We start from the raw sequence: 19,488 nt of genomic DNA on the forward strand, positions 1-19,488 counted from the left end.
AGAAGCCACACGCAGGTGGCAGGTGAGCCAGGTGAAGGCTCAGCTGGCTTTGATCAGGGCTGCGGGGGCGGGGGGCGCGGACCAAGTGTTTCCAAAAAACCGCTTGGATAGGTCGGGGCAGGGACTAGGCCCGAGCTCATAAACTTGGCCGCAGTGCTCGGCACGTCTGCAACAGTCCGTTTGCCTGGAACCTTCTTGCTGTGCGGTCCAGCTCCGCAGGATTCCCGGGCTGAGCTTACAGGGCACTGGGGTGGGGGTGAGCATGCTGGGGACCCACACAGATCAGGCTGCAGCTTGAGACCCATACCTCCAATTTATTTATTTTATTTTTTTATTTTAAAGGGAGAGGATGCCTAAGGGAGCTTCCGTGGTATTTCGCTGCAGGTCGCGTCCCCGTCTAAACTTCACTCGAGGAATGTGAACACCCACGCCGCCACGGCTAAGGCGGCTCTTCGCCTTCGGGAAGAAATTTAGTTTATTAAGAGGAAGCACGCGTGTGACTTTCGCAAAAGGAGATACAAAGTTTAAAAATGGGGGGCGGGGTGGGGAGCGAACAAAGTGCGGCCGGGGGACAAGGCGAGTCGCAAATGCTCCTACAGCCAGCCGCGTAGAAGCAAAAACGCGGGCGGGTTGGCGCACCGCCTCCCGGGGCCAGCAGCAGGACAGCGCCGGGGCCAGTGGAGCGCCAGGACCGGGAGCCGGGCGCGTCACGGTTCCGCGGGTGGGAGAGCCCCGCTCCTCGCCCCCCGGGCCCCAACTCCGCGCCTGCCCCGAGCGGCCAGCGCGCCCCTCCCCGCGGTCCCGGCGGAGCGCCGACGCGGCGCGCCGCGGACTACAAGTCCCAGGAAGCCCAGAGGCAGGCGCGGGGCGGAGCCTGGCGCAATTCCCCGGGATCCGGCGCGCTGGGAAGCGCCGCGGAGGACGCAGCAGCGGCGGCGGGCGGCGAGCGAGCGCGCGGGCGGGCGGGGCGCTGGCGGAGGCGGGGCCGACGTGGGTTTGAGCCCTGCGTGCCAGGGAGGGGGCTGGCCGGGCAGGCGGCGGGCGGCGCTCGGCGAGGGCTCCGCGGCTTGCACGGCGCCTGCGGCTCGGTCCCGGCTCGGCGGACGGCGCACGGCGGGCTCCGCGCGGGGGCCCCGGCGCGCCGGGCGGCGCAGCACGCAGCGCGCGGACCCACGCGGCGGCCGGGCATCCCGAGCGGCGCGGCCACTGCCCGGGGGCCGGCCCTCGGCCCCAGCGCTCGGAGCGCGGCGGCTGCCTGGGCTTTAATGGCTGCTCGGCGGGGCAGCGCCTAGGGGTGGAAGGCGGCTGCGGCTCAGGAAGGCGCCCGAGCGAGCCTCCTCCGGGGCCGGCCGCGCCCGCCGCGGCGCGCTCCATGGGGGCCCGCTGACCCGGGGCGCCGGGGCCCGCTCGCTCGCTGGCCGCGCGTCCCGGCCATGAACTGAGTCGGCGGGCCGGCCCCGCGCCTGCTCCGCCCGCTCCTTTCTTCTCGCGCCTCCTCCGCCCGCCGCCGGCGGGCCCGGCTCCCCGGGGGCTGCGGCGCCCCAGGCTCGGCGGCCCGCGGGCCCCGGGGCGCGGGACGGCGGCGGCGGCGGGGGGCGCGCGGCTCCGGGCGCGGCGCCTGCACCATGAACTACCAGCAGCAGCTGGCCAACTCGGCTGCCATCCGGGCCGAGATCCAGCGCTTCGAGTCGGTCCACCCCAACATCTACTCTATCTACGAGCTGCTGGAGCGCGTGGAGGAGCCGGTGTTGCAGAACCAGATCCGGGAGCACGTCATCGCCATCGAAGGTGAGGGCCGAGCCGCCGCTGCGGGGCTCCTGGAGAGCGCGGGGGAGCGGGCGCCCCCGGCGCGGCGGGGCGCGCGCGCGTGTGCGTGCGTGTGTACACACGCGCCGGGCCTTGGCACGCGGCTGCCCGGCCGAGCGAGCACTGCGGTGCTTCTCACCCTGCAAGGCCGGGCGAGAGCCGAGGGGGAGGCCGAGGGCCGGGCGAGCGCGCCGCCAGCCTTGCCAGGGAAGATGGATCGCGGCGCTAATGCGATAATGGGCAGTAGAGTCTCCAGTGAGAAAGTGGCTCCGTGCGGTCGCGTCCTGGGCCACCGAGTGATCTGGTCCAGTCGAGGCCTGGGGCCAGCCGGAGGGGTCGGCGCCACTGGTCTGTGACAGGTTACCAGGCGGGGAGCTGAGCGTCTTGCTGGAGGTTGAAGAGGTCTTTTTGAGAAGAGCTGCTGCTGGGGGGCGTGGGGTGGGCAGGCTCTTCCTTTGGTGGATTTGCCTTTTTCGGGGACACAGTGGAGGCTGCTGAACTTAGCCCAAGCTGCAGGCAGCATCGTATCCCCGTGGGGGTCTACCTGCCACTGTGCAGAGAGAGGCTGGCTTCCTCTATAGAGTGTTTTCTCCCAGAAGTCCTGGGCCAATTTAGAAGACCCCTCTCTCTGGGTTTCACTTTCACACACCTGCCCTGGGAGGCCACCCACCCACCCTTCCTGCAAGTCTGGCAAGGCTGTGACCCTCAGGAGAGGTGGAGCCGAGGTCTGCCTCTCCTGGGCTCCTGTTCTCTCTGGCGTCACCATGGTTATTTCTCGGCTCCTCGGCTTCCAGATTGTCTCATTGTCGTTGGCCAGTGGCGGTGAAAGGTTTGACGGCTGGGTTATCTGTAACCTAGAAATGGCCTAACGAAAAGCCGCAGTTGAGGAACACTGAGAAGGTTCCAGGCCTGGCAGAAGTGTGTCTGAAGCCCAGCCGCAGGCAGCATCGCCCCGCTCCCCCTCCGTCTGCAAGCCACAGGGCCGGGGCCGCGGGAAAGCTCCGCTTTGGCATCGTGCAGTCTGAACTGCTAACCCCAGAGTGGTTGGTTTGACGCTTGGCCAGTTCGACGGAGGAGGTGGATGTGGTGGTGCTGATCCTCTTGGCACTTGGCAGCCCCCGTGGACTTGAACGGTGTCCCAGCCAGGTTGCTGATTGGCCGAGTGCACTCAGGGGGTCAGCTGATTCCTGGGGAGGATCTGAATGGTGCTCCAGCCTTCTGTGGGCCTGGCGCTCAGAGCACCTGGCCGCCCTGTTGGCAATTTAAGATGCTTCCAGATTCCTCGAGAGGCAGAGGCTCTGGTGTGTCCCTGGCAAAACTGTGGGAGGCATGGGACCCACACAGGGCTGCCGATGGCCCGGTGAGCTTGCAGAGATGTCCCTCCGCTGCCCGCTCTGGCTCTGTGCCCGTTCAGGTCAAGGGCCACCGTGCCTGTTTCAGCTGCCTGCCCGCAGCTCTCTGGCAGCATCCACAGGAGTCTGATGAAACACTTTGAAAGCTGGTGCCAAGGACTGAACGCACCTGGCTGAGAGCACCTTGTCACCATGCAGAGACCTCTAGCTGAGTGTGATTCGTGCTGCCTCGTTTTCGTTTCCCATCCTTGAAGCCCAGCTCTGGAGTCTCGAGGACTTCCTGCGAAGCAGTTTGACTTTCCAGCAAGGGAATGTGATTTCGTTTTTCTTTCCTTTTCCTTCTTCTCGAACCCCTCTCCCCCTCCCCCAACATCCTGTGGCTCCCAGGTGATGGTTTCTGGTAGCTCCATGTCACCTGTACGACGTGAGACCTTCGGCCCCTTCTTGGCTGGAGTCCTTATCATTTTTATTAAGACTCAGAAGCAGTGAGCAGCGAATCCTGCTTGGGGCTGTGACGATGCTGTTATTTTTCTGTTAGTGAAAGGCATGCTTGTGTTGTGTCAGGGTTATTGTTGATGTCATGAGGCTTAAGAACCATTCGAAGATGCTTCTGTTCTTGGCATTATTATCCACGGCGATACCACCTTTCATTTGTATAGAACTTCAGCAGGAATGCTCTTGCATTCATAAGCTCATTGTGTGGCTGTGCCAACCCTGTGGGAGCATGGGGACCAGTTTCATTTTATACACAGTGGAGCTTTAGGGAAGGACAATGACCTCTTGAGCAGTTCCCTGAGGTCAAAGTTGTGTCTGGACCAGAGGCTCCTCTGAACCCAGGTCTGCAGCCCTGCAAGGCACCTTACGCTGCCGCTCTGAAAGAATGGATAAGTTCATTGGTTGTAATGAAATGTTCTCCCCCTCTGCGCCAGCCTTTAGATGTGGTTGTGATTTATAGCTACACCATTGACGTTTTGGGAATCGGGAGGATTGCTTCGTTGCGGCAGGATGACATTTTTCCGATGAGAGCGCTGCAGAAACGGTTCTGTTCAGTCGTGTAGGATATGGGCTCTTCGTACATCCCCGACCTGAGAGTATCGCCGTGGGGTACAGAGACGGCAGAGGCGTTTGTAGGAACTCTGGGCTGTGGCTGAATGTGCTCCTAGAGCTTCACAGTAACTCTGAGAAACACTTTCGTGTCTGGCCCAGGCTGGCTGGGGACCTGGCAGGTCAGGATGGGGCCGTGGCCAACGTAAACCTTCCTGAATTTTAAAATATGACCGTTTCGCATCAGGACACTGTGTGGACATCATAGCAAACAGTGTAAAAATGGCTTGGCCCAACACACAGGGAAAATGGTCAGCATGGTAGCGGCTCTCCAGCCCGCTTTCTTTTTCCTGCCTCTGTGTGGACGTACACAACGCCGGAGTCACACTGCACCAAGCCACCTGATGGGCGTAAGGGGCGCGCTCTCCAGTGCCACGCAGAACTTTTGAAGCTGGGATGGTTCCCGTTGGCAAAGCATCCCGGCGTCTGACTGTGCCGCCATGGACTCGAAATGGCCCTGTTTTCTGGTGTCTTTGGCCTGTGCGGCCGCGGGCGCGGGGCGGCGTGGGCTTGTCCGCGGGAAGGTGTTTTGGCGCATGTGCTCCTTGCACAGGGAGTCTGGGGGGGCCTGGGCTGGAAAATCTTTTCATGCCGGACCCAGTCGTGTGTCTCTTAGTTGGAAGCGCTCACCAGCATTCCCAGATGTGACGGGGTCCGTTGACCCTGACTGGAGGGTTGGGCAAATGGGATTTAGTTCTCAGCCTTGTCTGAAATCATTGCCTTGCCGTGAAAAAGAGCGTCTTTGCAAATCTTGACTTTGGACGTTGAGATGGACTCTTGCCCTCCCGTTTGAAGGAAGCACTGCCCGTTGTTTTCAGCTTTCCTTGGTCAGCTTTCTGGGGCGTCCCCCGGGATGCGGCCTCTGTGAGATGTGCCCGGAAGGGAGCCAGGGACCCGCCTGCCTCCGGGATGAGCGTTTTGTCCAGAGTCTGTCCTCCGGGGCTCCTTTAAAAAGCCCATCTGGGGCTGATGGGCTTGAGGTAAATGAGTCAGCTGCCTTTCTTGTTAAGTAAAGCTTATTCTTCTTGTACGGATGAAGCCTCTATTAACTGCACGCCATAATTCAGCTTGCCAGCAGCAGGACGGTGATGCCATCGATAAGCCAGCCAGCTCCTTCAGCCGGGCCGAGGAGAAGCCCCGAACCAGCTTCCCTCTGCCTCCACCTTCACCAGGCAGCAGCCTGGGGGGAACCAAGTGGTTTGCGTGGCTTCCTCTGTGTGGCTCGGAGAGGTCAGGATGGCCCGGTCCTGGGCCGGAGAGCTTCCCCAGGGCCGTGCCAAGGCTGAGCCCTGGCATTCGGGAGCCAGGGAAGGTGGGGCAGGGAGCCCCCTCCATCCTGTGCTGCCACTGCCCTGTTGAGCATCCGTGCGCAGCAGAGAGCTGAGCGTCATCCCAGCCCATCCTGTGTTGATCCCATGACACAGACGGCACCTTTGAGGCCCGGGAGGGGTAGGAAACGTGTTCAGGAGAGACGAGCTGGGCTGGTCACCCTCGGCGCTGGCTCTGTACCTCCCGAGGAAGTGGAAGCGGAGCCCCGGGTTGTCCGCGGTGCCCACGGCCGCAGGTCCAGACCATGCCCAGCGTGTGTGCCCGGTACCCAAGGGGAGAAGGGGTGCCCATCGCTACCCATCCCTGAGGGTCTTAGGACCTCTGTCTCGTTGCTTACCTCGGCACAGCTTGTGTGAGGGTCTGTTTCCACAGAGAAGTCTGTGTCCTCTGGGCGTGGCAGGTGTACATGTCTAGGCAGCGATACTTCCTCCTGCCGTGGACGCGCCTAACTGTTCTTGGACACTGTTCCCTGTATTGATGAGGCTCAGTCCCAGGCTGGAGGCCTGGGGCCTGTTGGTTATTGATGTGGCTGTTGTCTCAGTCTCCTCCTTGAGAGTAATTCTCGGTTGGCTGTGTGTGTGTGGCCTCCAGGTTGAATTTCACACCTGAACAGCCTCCAGCCCTTCCCTGGCCAGGCGTTCCTTCGGGGCTGGCAGAGTCATCTTCCCTGCATCTCCCAGCCCCCGGGGGGCCCGCCTGCTCTGTGCCCCAGTTCACTGCCCCCCCCCCCCCCGGCACCTCTCTGTGCACCACTCCAGCCTGAAGACTGGGGGGCTCTTTGAGGACGTCAGGTCGGGCTCATGCTTCCTCTCTCATCTCAATGATGAGGTGGCCACGTCTGGCCCCCAGAGGTCACCCAGGAATTGTTTGCTGGGGGGGCGACTAGTCGGTGGGCTCCCATTCTCTGGCGTTGGGGTCCTCTCACTCCTCCTGGGTAGTGGGAATGGTGCTTTTATCCTCTGGCAGAGGTGAGGACACTTTGAAACTTGCCACAGGGGCACAGGTGTTAGGGCTGGGCGCTTTTGGGTCTGGTGGGTTAGCCTGGGTGGAAACGCAATGCCATGTGGTGTTTGGGTGGGAATGCGATTTGCTCTCGGGCACCAGGGGAAGAGGAGGAAGATCTGTTTGCTGAAACCTGGCAGCTTTTTCAACCCGGCCTTCTGCAAGCGGTGGTGTTTCTTATGTGGGGTGTAAGTGAATTTCAAATGTGGAATCAATACCATTGATAGGGATGCCTGAGTCAGGCTAGGGGGCTGACGTCATGCAGTGTCTTCCTTTCAGAGCTGTGGTTCTGGAAGTCCAGGGAGCCACGAAATCACATGGGGGGCTTGGGAACACAGCTGGCCGGCCCGCCCCCGGGGTTCCCAGCTCTGTAGGCTTGGAGCACGCCCGAGGTTGAGCTTAGGACAGGTTTCCAGAGGATGCTGATGTTGCCGGTCCGGGGACCGCACTTTGAGAAGCGTAGCTGCGGAGGGGCTCCAGCAGCACACCGGGGAGCTCCAGCCTCTCGGGGCCCGCCCTCCACGCAGTGCTTTCTTGTCCCTCCCTGCCGGTGACAGGTAGGGGCCAGCAGCCCAGGGCTTTGCTTCTGATCGCATGGCTTAAACATAGTGGGGGGGGGATTTAAGCCCAGGTTTGAAGGGGTTCAAGTCCACATTCAATCTGCCTGCACGGGCTGATACTGAGCGCTCTGCAAGGAAAGGGGCCGGTGGCAGGTGGACGTTGCCAAAGGAGTTTCTTAAGGGAGGTAGACCTTCCGTCCGGGCTGGGGCTTGTGGCCTCCCTTCCTGTCCTGCACAGATTAGTGACCCTTAGTCTCCTGTGTACTGAAGCGGGGTTCCTCACCAGTCACTTGTTAGGATAATTTGGCAGGTGATACATTTTGTTTTTGTTGTTTCGCAGCTGAAAGAGCACTTGGGTGAAGGAGGGAGAGGGAGCTCTGTGTTATTAGCAGCTTCCGAGGGCTGTGGAGGAGCCTGAAGGAAGTGACTCAGAGGGGAGACGCAGCCTCAGCAGCTGCAGGAACCTTCACGACCAAACCTGTAGCCCTCTTAACTGCCACCTCTGGGTTTTGTCCAAAGCACACTTCTTGTTTTGTTAAATCCCTTATTTCGCCTCCTGTTTTCCTGTGTCCCCTGCAGGTGTTTATAGTTCACGAGTCTCGCTCTGGCTTGTTTTAACTACTGATTTGGTCTCCTTGTCTCTCGTCTCCCAACATTCAAACAGACCTGTGTCCCCATCCCCGCCCCCTGCCCCCCCAGCACCCCCCTCCCCCGCCCAGCACCCTGGATTCTTTCAGGGGATTCCTTCTTTGCCTAAGTGATTGCATTTGGCAAAGCGGATCAGGCTTAGTTCTTTTTAAAACCCAGGGTTCTGGGTTCTGATCCGATGCTCAGCCACATAATCCCTTCCCTTTCTTAAGTACCTTTCTCTGAGAGGGCACATGCACTCTCCAGATGTTCGCGGCTAATCTCTGTAGCATCTGTTATTCTCCTCTGGGGTCTGAGCACCAGGCCTCCGGTGTGCCGCAGGGAGCCCGCCCTGCCCTGGGCCTCCGAGGGACTTGGCTTCCCGTGGTGTGGGGTGGGAAGGAGGCCTGCACACTGGCCACAGGGATGACCCACCCAGGGCCAGGGCAGGGCTGGCCTTGTCACAGGTCTCATCCCTGCCCCTTCTCTGTGCTCCTCCCTGTGCGCCTCGCTCAGGACTGCCCAGGGCTGTCAGGGTTGCATCTGGGGACCAGAGAGGGACGGAGAGAACATACCGGCCCAACAGAGGAGGCTTTTAATGGACCCTTTGAGTAACCAGCCAAATAACTTGACTGTGTGCGAGGTCAGGACAGTTTCCATAAAGAGCAGACTAAATATAGGCCCCGGGGGTGGGGCCCAGGGCCCCCAGGGGTGGGGTGGAGCGGGGGCTGTCCATGCTCCAATATTGTTCTTCCCCTGGCACCCAGGACTCACCACCGGGCCCTGAACAGGTGGCCACCCCTCGCTCTCTGTGAACAGATTGGTGTTTTTGTTTAACCAGGGGCTCATTTGCAAATTTCACACTTCTCCCGCTGTTTGATGCGGCTTGTCTTTTTTTGGGTTGCAGTGTTGGAGTATTTGTGCCGTGTTTCTACATAAGCAACTGTCTAATCTTTAAAACTGCTCTTGCCGTCTGGTTGTCATTAGCATCATGGGTAGAAGCTGGTTTTTTGTTTTTTTGTTTTTTTTTTGAAAGGGTGGGAAACACTTTTCCTGGTTCTGGGAGAAGAATTCCAAATAGTCACCGGCCATGACCATGAACGATGTGCCGTTGGTCTTAGAAAGATCAGCATATTCCGCAGAGGCTCTTGCACATAGAACCACGTGGATTTCCAGCTTAGCACACCCAGCTGCTGTTCCCAGATTCTTAGATAATAGTCTTTAAGGAGGGGTCAGGATCTTTAGGAAGTGAATTTAAGTTTAATTCCGTGAGTCTTGGTTGATACGGACATACCATCCCAGCGCTCCCCCCCAGGACCCCTGAAAGGCAGGAGTTGGACCCCATTTTTTGGTGACCGCCTGTCCCAAAACCACGGCCCCCTTAGCTTCCTTCCTCGCATCCTCTGCGTGGCGGCAGGTGGGGTGTTGGAGATGCGGTAGCTCCTTGCGAGCTTTTGGAGTGAAATCCAAGCGGAAGTGGAGCGAGAGGATTGCCCTGCGATTCTGCTGTCGGTATTTCCTCTTGTCCTGTCTGTGAGGGGCGCGTCGGTCGGCCTGGTTTCCGAGGGGGGCCTTGCTGGGGTTCCCAGAGAGCGGGGGCGGGGGGCGGGGGACAGTTGCAGTCCCTCTGCCGCCTCCTCTTCTGCCCCTGGGGTCTGTTCGTTCAGGCGGGAGCACCTGATTTCAGGCAAACAGTCGTTTCAGTTTCCGCTTCGACGAGGAGGCCTGGCTCTGTGGTCTTCCACGCGTTCTTATTAGGAGTTTGGGGTTGGTGGGACCGAGGCCACGTCAAACACCCTGATGTTTTGGAACTCTTTTTAAAAACAAAAACAAAAACAAAAAAAACCGCTTTTCTCTTCTTCTCTCTTCTCCTGGCTACACCTGAGGCGTATGGACGTTCCTGGACCAGGGACTGAATCTGAGCCACAGCTGGGGGTTGCCCTGTGTACTGGCTCCTTGAACTCACTGCACCAGGCTGGGAAATCCAAACTGAACCTCCTCAACCCAGGACGCTGCAGTCTGATGCTTAACCCACTGCGCCCTAGAGGGAACTCTGGGAACTCTTTTTTGACAGAGACCGTAGATCTCGAAGGATGCCCAGGCCACAAGGGAGGGCATTTTCACAAGCTGACCGCACGGGGACATCCAGCGTCTTGGATCACCAGCCCTGGTCACACTCAACTGTGTTGCATGTGTGGCTGAGATGGTTGCCTCCGTTTACGTACCTGCCCTACCGCTGATGGCCATTTGGGGCTGTCCTGTTTGGGGTGGGCGCTGTGCCTGTAATGCCCACGTGTCCCCCTTCCTGGGGCAGTGCCCGGTTAGCCCTTCTCCCAGGCTGGCACAGCTGCCCTTGCACCTGGCTCCATCAGTGGCCCGTGTCTGGAGAGACCCTTCCTTGCTGTCCAAGGCTCATGCTGCAGATGCTCAGGAAGGGGCCAACCTGTTCCCGCCTCCTGGCTTCTCTGGCTGAACACTGTGTGTCCATCAGCAAACATTCGAGTGCCTGACACCTTTCCGGCACTGGCTTAGACGTGAGGTTTCAGAGTTACGGTTTTCTGTAGGACCTTAACTCCCTGGTAGTTGAATAATTAGAGGCTTGTAAATGGAGCTGTGAGAGTGAAATCCTTCACCAGGAAGTATTTTCCTTGAAAATGCGGCTGGCACTGTTCCCTTGAGCCCGGAGCGGGTCCCCTTAGCTGTTCCTGGCTCCTGCCAGACTCAGTGGTCAGCTGGGGTCCTCCTTCTCCGGGCCGAGCCCAGACCAGCCCCCAGTCCCTCTCACCCCTGGCGTGCACTGGGTTTTAGGTGACCTGTGGGTCTGGCCTGGTGTTGAAGGGGAAGCGCATTCCCTACTCTTGGTCCACACCCATCTGCGGCCTGATGGTTACATATTAGCACCACTCACTTTCTGTTGCTTGTAGCAGTTATGTGGTGACACAAAGGGAAGACGGAACAGCTCAGCGTTGCCAACTCAGTTCCTCTCAGGGGGTTATTCTCTTTGTTCGGCTGTGTCCTGGGAGCTGCCCATCCCCCCTCACAAAGGCCCTGCTAACCCTGGTGAACCGGGCAGCTTGAGGGCGGGGAGAGAGGGGCGGGTGCCTTTGTGAACAGTCCCAGGGGCTGTACAAACGCAAATATTTATTTTGAGGGGTGGGGGTTGGGAGGGCCGTGTTTATCCTCACTTTGTTTCCTATGGGAAGTGGCTCATGGGAGACTCAGTAGGCAGATTTTATCAAGTGCCTACCATGCGCAAAGCACCCTTCTGGAATCCCGGGGTGTACGCAGGTGTCTGGGCCCGGAGCCCCTCTCCCAGCGTGGGCAGACCTGGCCCGGGAGGCTGCACTGGTCCAGACTGGGATAGGCAGGAGGTCTGTGGGGGGTGGAGTGGGTGCTTACCCAGCCTTGGGGGCAGTGGAGGCTTTCTGTTGGCCGGGAGGCCAGAAGGATGGAGGAGAGCCTTGTGGGCCCCAGAGGGCAGGCCTGGAGCGCTTTATTGGGCAGTGGGAAACTGTAGACCGTGGGTTTCTGTTTGAAGAGGGGGGGGCGTCCTGGTGCTCAGCTGTTGCCAGGCTGGATAGACACAGCGGTGGCTGCAGGGGCAGTGGCGGTGCCAGGGGGTGGCAGGGAGGATTCAGAACCGGGCTGGTGTGAGGGAAGCTGGGCAGGGGAGCGGGAAAACAGGAGATGGGCCCACGAAGATGCAGGCGTGGGCCTCAGGGCGCCTGTGAGTCTGGAGGTGGAGGGAACAGGAGGCGGGATGGAGGTTAGATCCTGAGATCACGGGGTGGCGCCGAGTTTAGGGATTCCACCTCCAGAGGCCCTGAAGGCCCCGGGGTTTGGGCGGAGGGGTCCTGGGCCACGCAGGGTAGTGACGCGGGTACCTGAGATTTGTGGGAGGACCCTGTCCCTGCAGGGTGGGGTCAGGGTCACCCCCGTCTGTGGACCCACCAGGCTGAGAGCCAGCGTCTGGAATGTGCAGCAGCTACTTGCTCCTCTTGCAGGTTCATAAATGGATATCTGTGGGGCTCGCCGGCCTCTTGGGGGTACGGCCAGCGGGCATCTCTCTTCAGGAGCTGAGTCAGCCCCCAGGGGACTTGTAGGTGTGTGCCTGGGCTGTGGGGGCCCCTGAGATCCTGCTCGTCCAGCCAGGTGGGCTTCTGGCCATTGGCACCTTCCCAGCGCAGCTCAGAGCAGGTGCCCCTGGCGCGGCTGAGGTCTTCCTCTCCTCTGTCTGTGTCTCCGCCTCCGTCTCAGTCTCTGTCGCTTTCCCTGTGTGTGTCTGTTAGGTAAGAATTTTTTCACTTGGCGGCTTTAATCCATAGGCTTGTGGACCTGGCTGCTGGGAGTACAGGGCTGAGCAGGCCGCTTGCTGTGTCTGCTAGGAGGGGGTGCCCTGAGGAGGCCCTGTCTGAGCCCTGGAAGGTGGGAGGCTAGTGCCATTTTGGGGCGGTGGTTGCTGACAGGGCACCTGGTCATCTTTTTTTTTTTTTTTTTTTTTTTTTAGTGTTTAGGGCTGCACCTGCAGCATATGGAAGTTCCCAGGCTAAGGGTCGAATCAGAGCTGCCGGCTTACGCCACAGCCACACCAGTCCTTAACCCACTCAGTGAGGCCAGGGATTGAACCTGTGTCCTCATGGACCCTAGTCGGGTTTGTTACCTCTGAGCCACAATGGAAATTCATTTTTTTTTCCCCTTTGTTGTCTCGAAGCGGCCTTAGAAAACTCTCACCCTCTGCCCAGAGAAGTGTCACTGTCTTCACCCGGAGAAGTTTGTTGCTTTTTCTTTTTTCCCCATTCCAGTTAAACAGTTTCAGTTTTTCCTGGGTTTCTCAGTTTGTGCTTGCTTTTCTGGCCACCTTCTGCTGGGGAATTAAAAACAACGAAAGCTCTTTCTGCCCGCTGTCAAATCTAGAGCGCACGCCCTCCCGCCTCGCCGCCCCAGACCCTTGTCAGGTCACAGGCAGTTGGCTTTGTGCTTCTGTCTGAGCCTTGGGGACCCGGCCTGGACCGCAGGCTGCGTCTGGACTTTATGGCGGTGCTGCTTTTCCCAAAAGTGGCTCAGAATTCCAGACTCGGATGTCAGAGCCTGTGGTTTTTGTTTTTATTTGTTTGGAACCCCAGCTTCTGCTTCCGAGGGGGCGCAGGTGGAGGGGCCGCCCTGGGAGGTAGGAGAATCACAGAGGGGAAGATGGGGCGCCCCTGCACCCACAGGTCTAGACCTTGGGGCGCTTTGTGGAGCACGAGGTGTGGCACAAGCGACCCCTCACCTGAGTCCCTGGAGCCCTCGTGCCCTGGGGGCACCGTGGCCGCGTGTCTGGGTCTGTGTCCCACAGCCTGGGGCCTGGGATTTGCGCGAGCCACAGGCTTTGCTATTCAAAGAGCTGACAGTTGCTTCCAGGTCCGGAGGCCCTCTCTTCCTCAGCCGGTTGTGAAGAAAGGTTTCAGACGTGGAAGAGTGGAAAGACGTTCCAGAGCGGGCCCTGCACGCGGCTCCTTTGCCTCTGCACGCATGAGTGTCTTGTACACTCTCCACGCAGAGGGAGGAGTTTCTGTTAGAACGCGCACGTGCCGAGGCTGGTTCGGTGTCGGCGTGGGAGCCGTAGGATTTTCCAAAACGGCACCACCTGGGGTATCAGAGTCCAGGTGCGGAGCCGGCCCAGCAGGGACAAGATGCTTCTTCGGTGTGGATCTGATGCGAAGTGTCTCCTTTTTGCAGGGAAGTTGGTCTGACTTGTGCTTTGGAAGGGCAGTTTTTGTTGTATATATATTATATATATATATATATTTTTTTGTCTTTTAAGTCTTTTGTCCTTTTTTAGGGTCACACCTGCAGCACATGGAGGTTCCCAGGCTAGGGGTCGAATCGGAGCTGTAGTCGCCAGCCTATGCCAGAGCCACAGTAACGTGGGATCCAAGCCATGTCTGTGACCTACACCACAGCTCACAGCAACTCGGGATCCTTAACCCACTGAGTGAGGTCGGGGATGGAACCTGCAACCTCATGGTTCCTAGTCGGATTCGTTAACCACTGCACCACGACGGGAACGCCTTTTGTTGTTAATCTTGATACAGTTCAACCTTGAGGGCAAACTTTGACTTGAACTCTGACTTGAGTTCTGCGGCTGAGCATGTGCGTGTCTGGGAGGGCAGCCCCTCTCTGGGCCTTGGTGGCTTTGGTTGATGGGGTGACATGCTGTCCTCCGTGTCCAGGACTTTGGTTTTAGGAGGGGCCCATGGGTGGATACGGAACACCGGCGTTTTCTTGTTGGATCATGTTCCACTGTGACCGCTTCCTGGAAGCACAGTGACATCCTGGAGGATCACAGCCTTGACGACTCCATGTCGCCTTTAAGGGGACAGACAACACTAGCCTGGGAATCCAGGACAGGCTCCTGCCTCGGTGACTTGCCATGGAACCCTTGAGAAACATGTATATCCCCTTGGGTTTCAGTTTCAGAGTCTAGAATGCATTGGCTTGAACTCTCATCTCAGAGTTCCTCTGTCTCTAAAGTGACTGTCACTGCTTCATCCATTGCTCTTCAGTCCCGGGACTGACCTAGTCTAGTGGAGGTGGAGGGAGGGGGTGGAGGGGTGAAGACTTGGTCAGAGGAGGCCACAAGGCCGCCGTACGACATCTGAGCGTGTGCAGGGGCCAGTGGAAGGAACCTTATCCTTCGCCAGCGTCCAGTCGCCAGCATCCCTCGTAGCCCGGTCCTCCAGATTTTGCCAGGGAGAGTAAGAGCAGACGTGGGACTGTCTGCTCTCCTGCGGGTGGTGTGTCCTTGTCGTCGTGAATGCTGCAGGTGTGACTAACAGGTGTGTCTGTGTGTGGCCTGTGGGGTGGGTGTCTAGTTCAGCTCTCCGTCACTTCTCCGACGCGTGAGTCTTGGGGAGCAGCCTCCAGAATTGGAATCCTCCTGGGGCTGAACTGTGGGCCAGATGACAGTGTGACCCCTGTCTCAGCAGAGTGTTAATTACAGTGCTAATTGCAGAACCTGACGAGGCCCGAATTCCTGTTCCCCAGACTCGGCCCTCGTGGGGCTCGTCTTCTGGGTCATCTTTGAGCCGGGGATGACCTCACAAAGGGCTCGTGGTCCCCAGTCTTATCCGGGTCTGACCCCCTGCAGCTCCAGCCACATCCAGCCCTGTGACCCTGTGGCCTTTGGCGGGCCGGGGAGGCTGGGTCCCGCGTCAGCAGATTCCTCCCTGGTATCTGGACGTCTTCACCGCGGCTCCGCACCGCGCCTGCTCATCACAGGGTGCCTCTCCATGTTGTGCCAGATTGGGGGGGGGGGCTGTCAGACGCTCCCCACGTCTCTGGCTGTCAGGCCTTCTTAGCTCACGGCCCTGGCTTTGTTTCCAAACCAGATTTCCATTTGGTGAGCCTTTGGGTCTAAAGTTCCCGGCCAGAGACCTGCTTTTCATTGCCCCTCGTCACGATCAGCTCTTCAAGGCCAGGCAGGCTTTCAGTCGAGGGGAACTTAGGGGAGAAGAGGTCCTATAGTTATCCCTCTCTCCTTGTCCCCCAACCAGGGGTTGGGCTTCCAGGTGGCTCTGAGGGTCGACCCTTCTTCCCCTCACACTCTCCCCCACTTGCCCACCACGCCCTCGCTCTCCGCACACTGGACACGCTTAACTGTCTGGTCATGTCATCGCTGATGGGACAGGGGCTCCGTGGTTCTTAGAAAGATGCACCAGCCTCCCTCGTGCGTTCTCATGGTGAACGGAGTTTTCAGATGTCCTGCTGGTCCATTTCAACAACAGGCAGCCACAGTTCTCCCTACGGCCTGGCTCTCCAAGTGTTAAAAAGCCACGTGTTCTTGGGGCTTTATCTTAAACCCCAGGGACCCAGAGAATCTGCCTGTCACCCCTGTATCCAGGCTCCCTGTTGGCCCCGCCCTCCCCATCGAAGCGAAATGCGTTCGGTAACGACACCTGTGAGGTGGAGGTCCGAGTGGATGTGTGCGTGATAGGACGTCTTCTCCCCAGCGGACAGCAGCACGTGGTCTGGTTCTGTTTTGTCCCTAGAGCCGCCCCCGCGGCCTTGGCGATTGTGCGTTAACGGGTGAGGAATGGAAAAATGCATGGACCGTCTCAGTTGGGGTTTGTGTCTTGTAGTTTTGGGGGACAGGCTTCGCCATCCTGTAACGACCACGTGTTGATTCTCAACTCCTGACTGAGAATTCTGTAGGAGGAGGCCGTGCAAAGCTAACGGCCGTGAACTTCTCCAGAAACGTGTGTTTGGAAGATCCGCTTTCTATGGTTACTGTTACCTTGGCTGTTGTTGCATAACTTCTGTTAGATTCAGATGCCGAGGGTTTTTTTAAGCTTGGGTTCCAGTATTGGGGGGAAAAAAAAGACTGAAACAGTGATGACTTTGAGACTTGCCCTTCTGGGGCTTTCTGGACATCAAAACAGGAATTTAAATCAGCAACTTGAGTTTATATGACCAAGAGTTTCTTTCTTGGTGTGACAATGTGACGTCGCCGGGACCATTCTCTGTCCGAGGCTGCGTCCGCGTGAGCAGGGCCACTGAGACGTGAAGCCACTGCCGAAGCCCAGCGCTTGGCCTTGCTCCTCTCGCCCCAGGTCCACGCCGGCGTCTCTCCTCCGCCTGCTCTGCGGAGATGGCGGGAGGCGAGGCCTGGCGGTGGACGGGGCCGAGTGGCCGGCACCGTGGACAGAGACCCCCGCCCTCTGCTCAGTGCACGCTCTCGTTCTTTCCTCTGTGCATCACGACCTCGAGGATTCAGGCCCCAGCCTTCTCCCTGAGCTTGAAGGGAGCGGGAGCTGGGGCTGCGGCTGCTTCTTGTCCCCAAAGCCCCCGGGGGCCAGGCTGCACTCGTGCGGGGCAGGCTCTTTGGAGCTGAGCCCTTCTTCAGAGCTTCCTGCTCTTTCATCGGGGGATTATTTTGCGCTCACACGTGGTCCGCCCTCCGTGCTGAGCGCCTGTACCTGGAAAGCCCTGGGGAGGCAGCTGTCGGGGTCTGTCACATGGTGGCTCCGTGGCCCGTTGTGCTGGGCCTGCGGGCCAGGCATGCCGCTCCAGGCCAGCTGGCTAAGGAGCTGCCGCAGCACCCCCAGCCCCACCGGGCTCTGTTTCAGATGTTAGTTGTGAAACAGTTTGGGGGACCCAAGGACATAAATAGGTACTTAGAAACGCCCTGCGCTTGTGAGCACAGGGGCGGTGGAGGAGTGGCGGGGCGCCCTGGCGGAGGAGCCTGGCTCGGCCCGTGGGTCCCGGGTGTGGGCTTGCCTTGTAAATGACACTGTTGCCTGCAGGCATCTCTGACAGCTGCTGCTGCTCCAGATTCCAGAAATTTCTATGAAATGGTTCATGAACCCTCTCTTAGTCTCTTCGCTTTTCCTCCCTGAATAAAACCCATCATAGCACCGTGTGTCCTGTGGGGGCTGTCTCTGGGACCCGGGGTTAAGGGTCTGACATGCTTTGTGTCTTTTTCTCTGGTCACCCCAAGATAGAGGTGGTAGAACCCCCATTGGACAGCCGGGGCCTGAGCCCTAGAGTTGAACCCACCTGCCCTGCAAGTGGGTGAGTCTGGATTGGAGCTTGGGACGCACACACTCACACCCCCGTCCCCACCACGGTCATGATGTCTTAGTGATGCAGAAAGGAAGCCTCAGCGCCCCCGCTGCCCCTTCTGCAGAGGGAGGGGCTGGCAGTTCTCTGCTGCCTGTCCTGCTGCCGGTGCTTCAGATTCACGCCTGGTCCTTGACTCCCCCTGCTTCAGAGGATGGCACAGCTGCTGGTTCGCGTTTATGCCGCTGCTGGGGTTTGGTGGTGCTGGGACGTGGTCTGGCAGTTTTAATGGCCCCGGGAGTTCACGCAGCACAAGCTGGTGGCCTGTGGTGACAGGTTCCCGGTCAGAGAGGAGGGAGAGCTTTCACACAATGTGCCTTTGAAAATCCACCTGAGCCCAGAAAAATCTGTGACACCTTTATTCCAGGCTGGTTGAAGCTAGAGTTCTTAAACCGAAGAGCACGCGGATTATGTGACATTTGAATAATAAAGATGCTAACAAGTAGTTCATTTTAAACAAGTATAAATGGAAATTAACTTTTCCTCTGAGCTGTAATTAGCATAATAGGGAGAAATCAATGCCCTGAAAGTCGGGGTGATTCGTCTGAGGTCATGCAGAGCCAGGTGGCAGAGCTGGGAGCGGCTGAGTCCGGCACTGGCACTGGTGCTGATTTCATGGGGGAGCGGTGCCAGGATGCCACGTGGGGCTCAGCACACAGTGTCCTTTCCACCGCAGGTCTGGTCAGGTGGGCCCGGTGGCACTGTCCCTGTTGCCGAGAGTGGCGCCGGGGCCCAAGAAGGGCGAGGCTCACCGGGCTTGCCTGGTAGCTGCTTCCCGGCCAGTGCTCTGTCCACAGCATTCTTTCCAAAGGCATCTGGTGACGACAGCCTGCATTCTTGTTCTGTCCTAGGCTGGACTCGCCTTTCAGGCCTGGCGCAGCCCTGCTTCCCCATCTCTGCAGGACGCTGACCCTGCCAGGCAGGGGGCGAGGGGGCCTCGTACCTGGGGGTAGCTGGGGGAGGGGTGCAGGGGGTGCAGCGCTGGCACCTGAGAGTTCCCATCTGAGCGGTCCTCATGGGCTCAGGCAGGAGCTCGTCCGTCAGGCTGTGGGACCCCCATGGGACAGAACCACTATCCTTGGGGACTTAAAGCTGCAGTGCTCTTTCTGCCCTCATTTTATTTTCTTTACAACTTTATAGAGTTAATTTCTATAAGAGAAACGGCACATGTTGAAAGTTGACAATCTGATGCGTTTTGACAGCACCCGCCCCCCGCCCCGAAACCAGCATCAAGTTATCGGACGTACTCATCTCCCCAGATGCTGCCCCTTGGTGACCCGCCCCACCCCTGCCTGCTCCTGTCACTGGGTTGCTTGATGTTTTCTAGAATTTAACAGACGTGGAATCACAGTAGCTAGCAAACAGGCCCTTTCTTCACGTGGCGTCGCTCCCTTGGTGCCGTGATCCTGAGGTCTGTCCGAGTCCGTGTGTGTATCAGCAGCGTCCTCTCCTTTACTGCTGAACCTGTTCCGCGTGTGCCCTCGCCACGGCGTCTTCTGTCCTGGGACATGGATTGTTTCTCCGGCTTGGCTTTTACGCCTGAGCTGCTGTGCGCGCTCTCGTGCGGAGCTTCCCACGGGCACGCGCTTCGGTTTCCCTGGGCTGAATCCCCAGGCGTGGAGCGGCTGGGAGATGTGGCGGGTTTATATTTAACCTAAAAAACAAACCCTGCCAAACTGTTTTCCAGGTCGGTTGTTGGATTTTACCCTCCCGCCAGGAGTCTGCATGTGTTTACGCCGGGTGTAAGCTCAGCGGGCTGCCTCGAGAGCGCGGCATTGCCTTCGAGTCTCCTGGGCTGAGACGTGTCTTGCACTTGGTAACCCCCGCCTCCGTTGTCCTCCTGGAAAACCCAAGTGTTTGCCTAAGATCCGTGCTTCTTAGCCTGGGGAGGGAGCATAGTTTGCCCTTGGAGGACATTCGGCAGCGTCTGGAGACATTTTGGGCGGCCCCAACTTTGGGGAGGCAGGTGTTAGTGGCATCGGTGGGTGGGGCCCAGGGCGGCTGCCGGACAGCCTGTCCTGCACAGGACAGCTCGGAATCTCAGTGAGGCTGGGCGGAGAACCAGCGGCCGGACCTCTGCGGTCCCCCTGCTCTGTGGCTCAGGGCTT

General features: G+C 58.8%; 1 protein-coding gene across 5 annotated transcripts in view; it reads left to right on the forward strand.

The window, feature by feature from the left end:
- Positions 1 to 998: 998 nt before the first annotated feature.
- Positions 999 to 19,488, forward strand: part of AGAP1 (ArfGAP with GTPase domain, ankyrin repeat and PH domain 1) — a 566,173-nt gene continuing 547,683 nt past the window's right edge. Inside the window, exon 1 of one of the 5 annotated variants that reach the window (XM_047773839.1) lies at positions 999 to 1,788. In XM_047773839.1, coding sequence (XP_047629795.1) covers positions 1,626 to 1,788 — 163 coding nt within the window. In that variant the 5' untranslated portion in view covers positions 999 to 1,625. The remainder of the gene's footprint in view (positions 1,789 to 19,488) is intronic. The other 4 variants (XM_047773835.1, XM_047773837.1, XM_047773836.1 and 1 more) reach the window with 4 other exon arrangements.

The sequence above is a fragment of the Phacochoerus africanus genome, chromosome 3 (assembly GCF_016906955.1).
Source record: "Phacochoerus africanus isolate WHEZ1 chromosome 3, ROS_Pafr_v1, whole genome shotgun sequence".
Taxonomy (NCBI): Eukaryota; Metazoa; Chordata; class Mammalia; order Artiodactyla; family Suidae; genus Phacochoerus; species Phacochoerus africanus.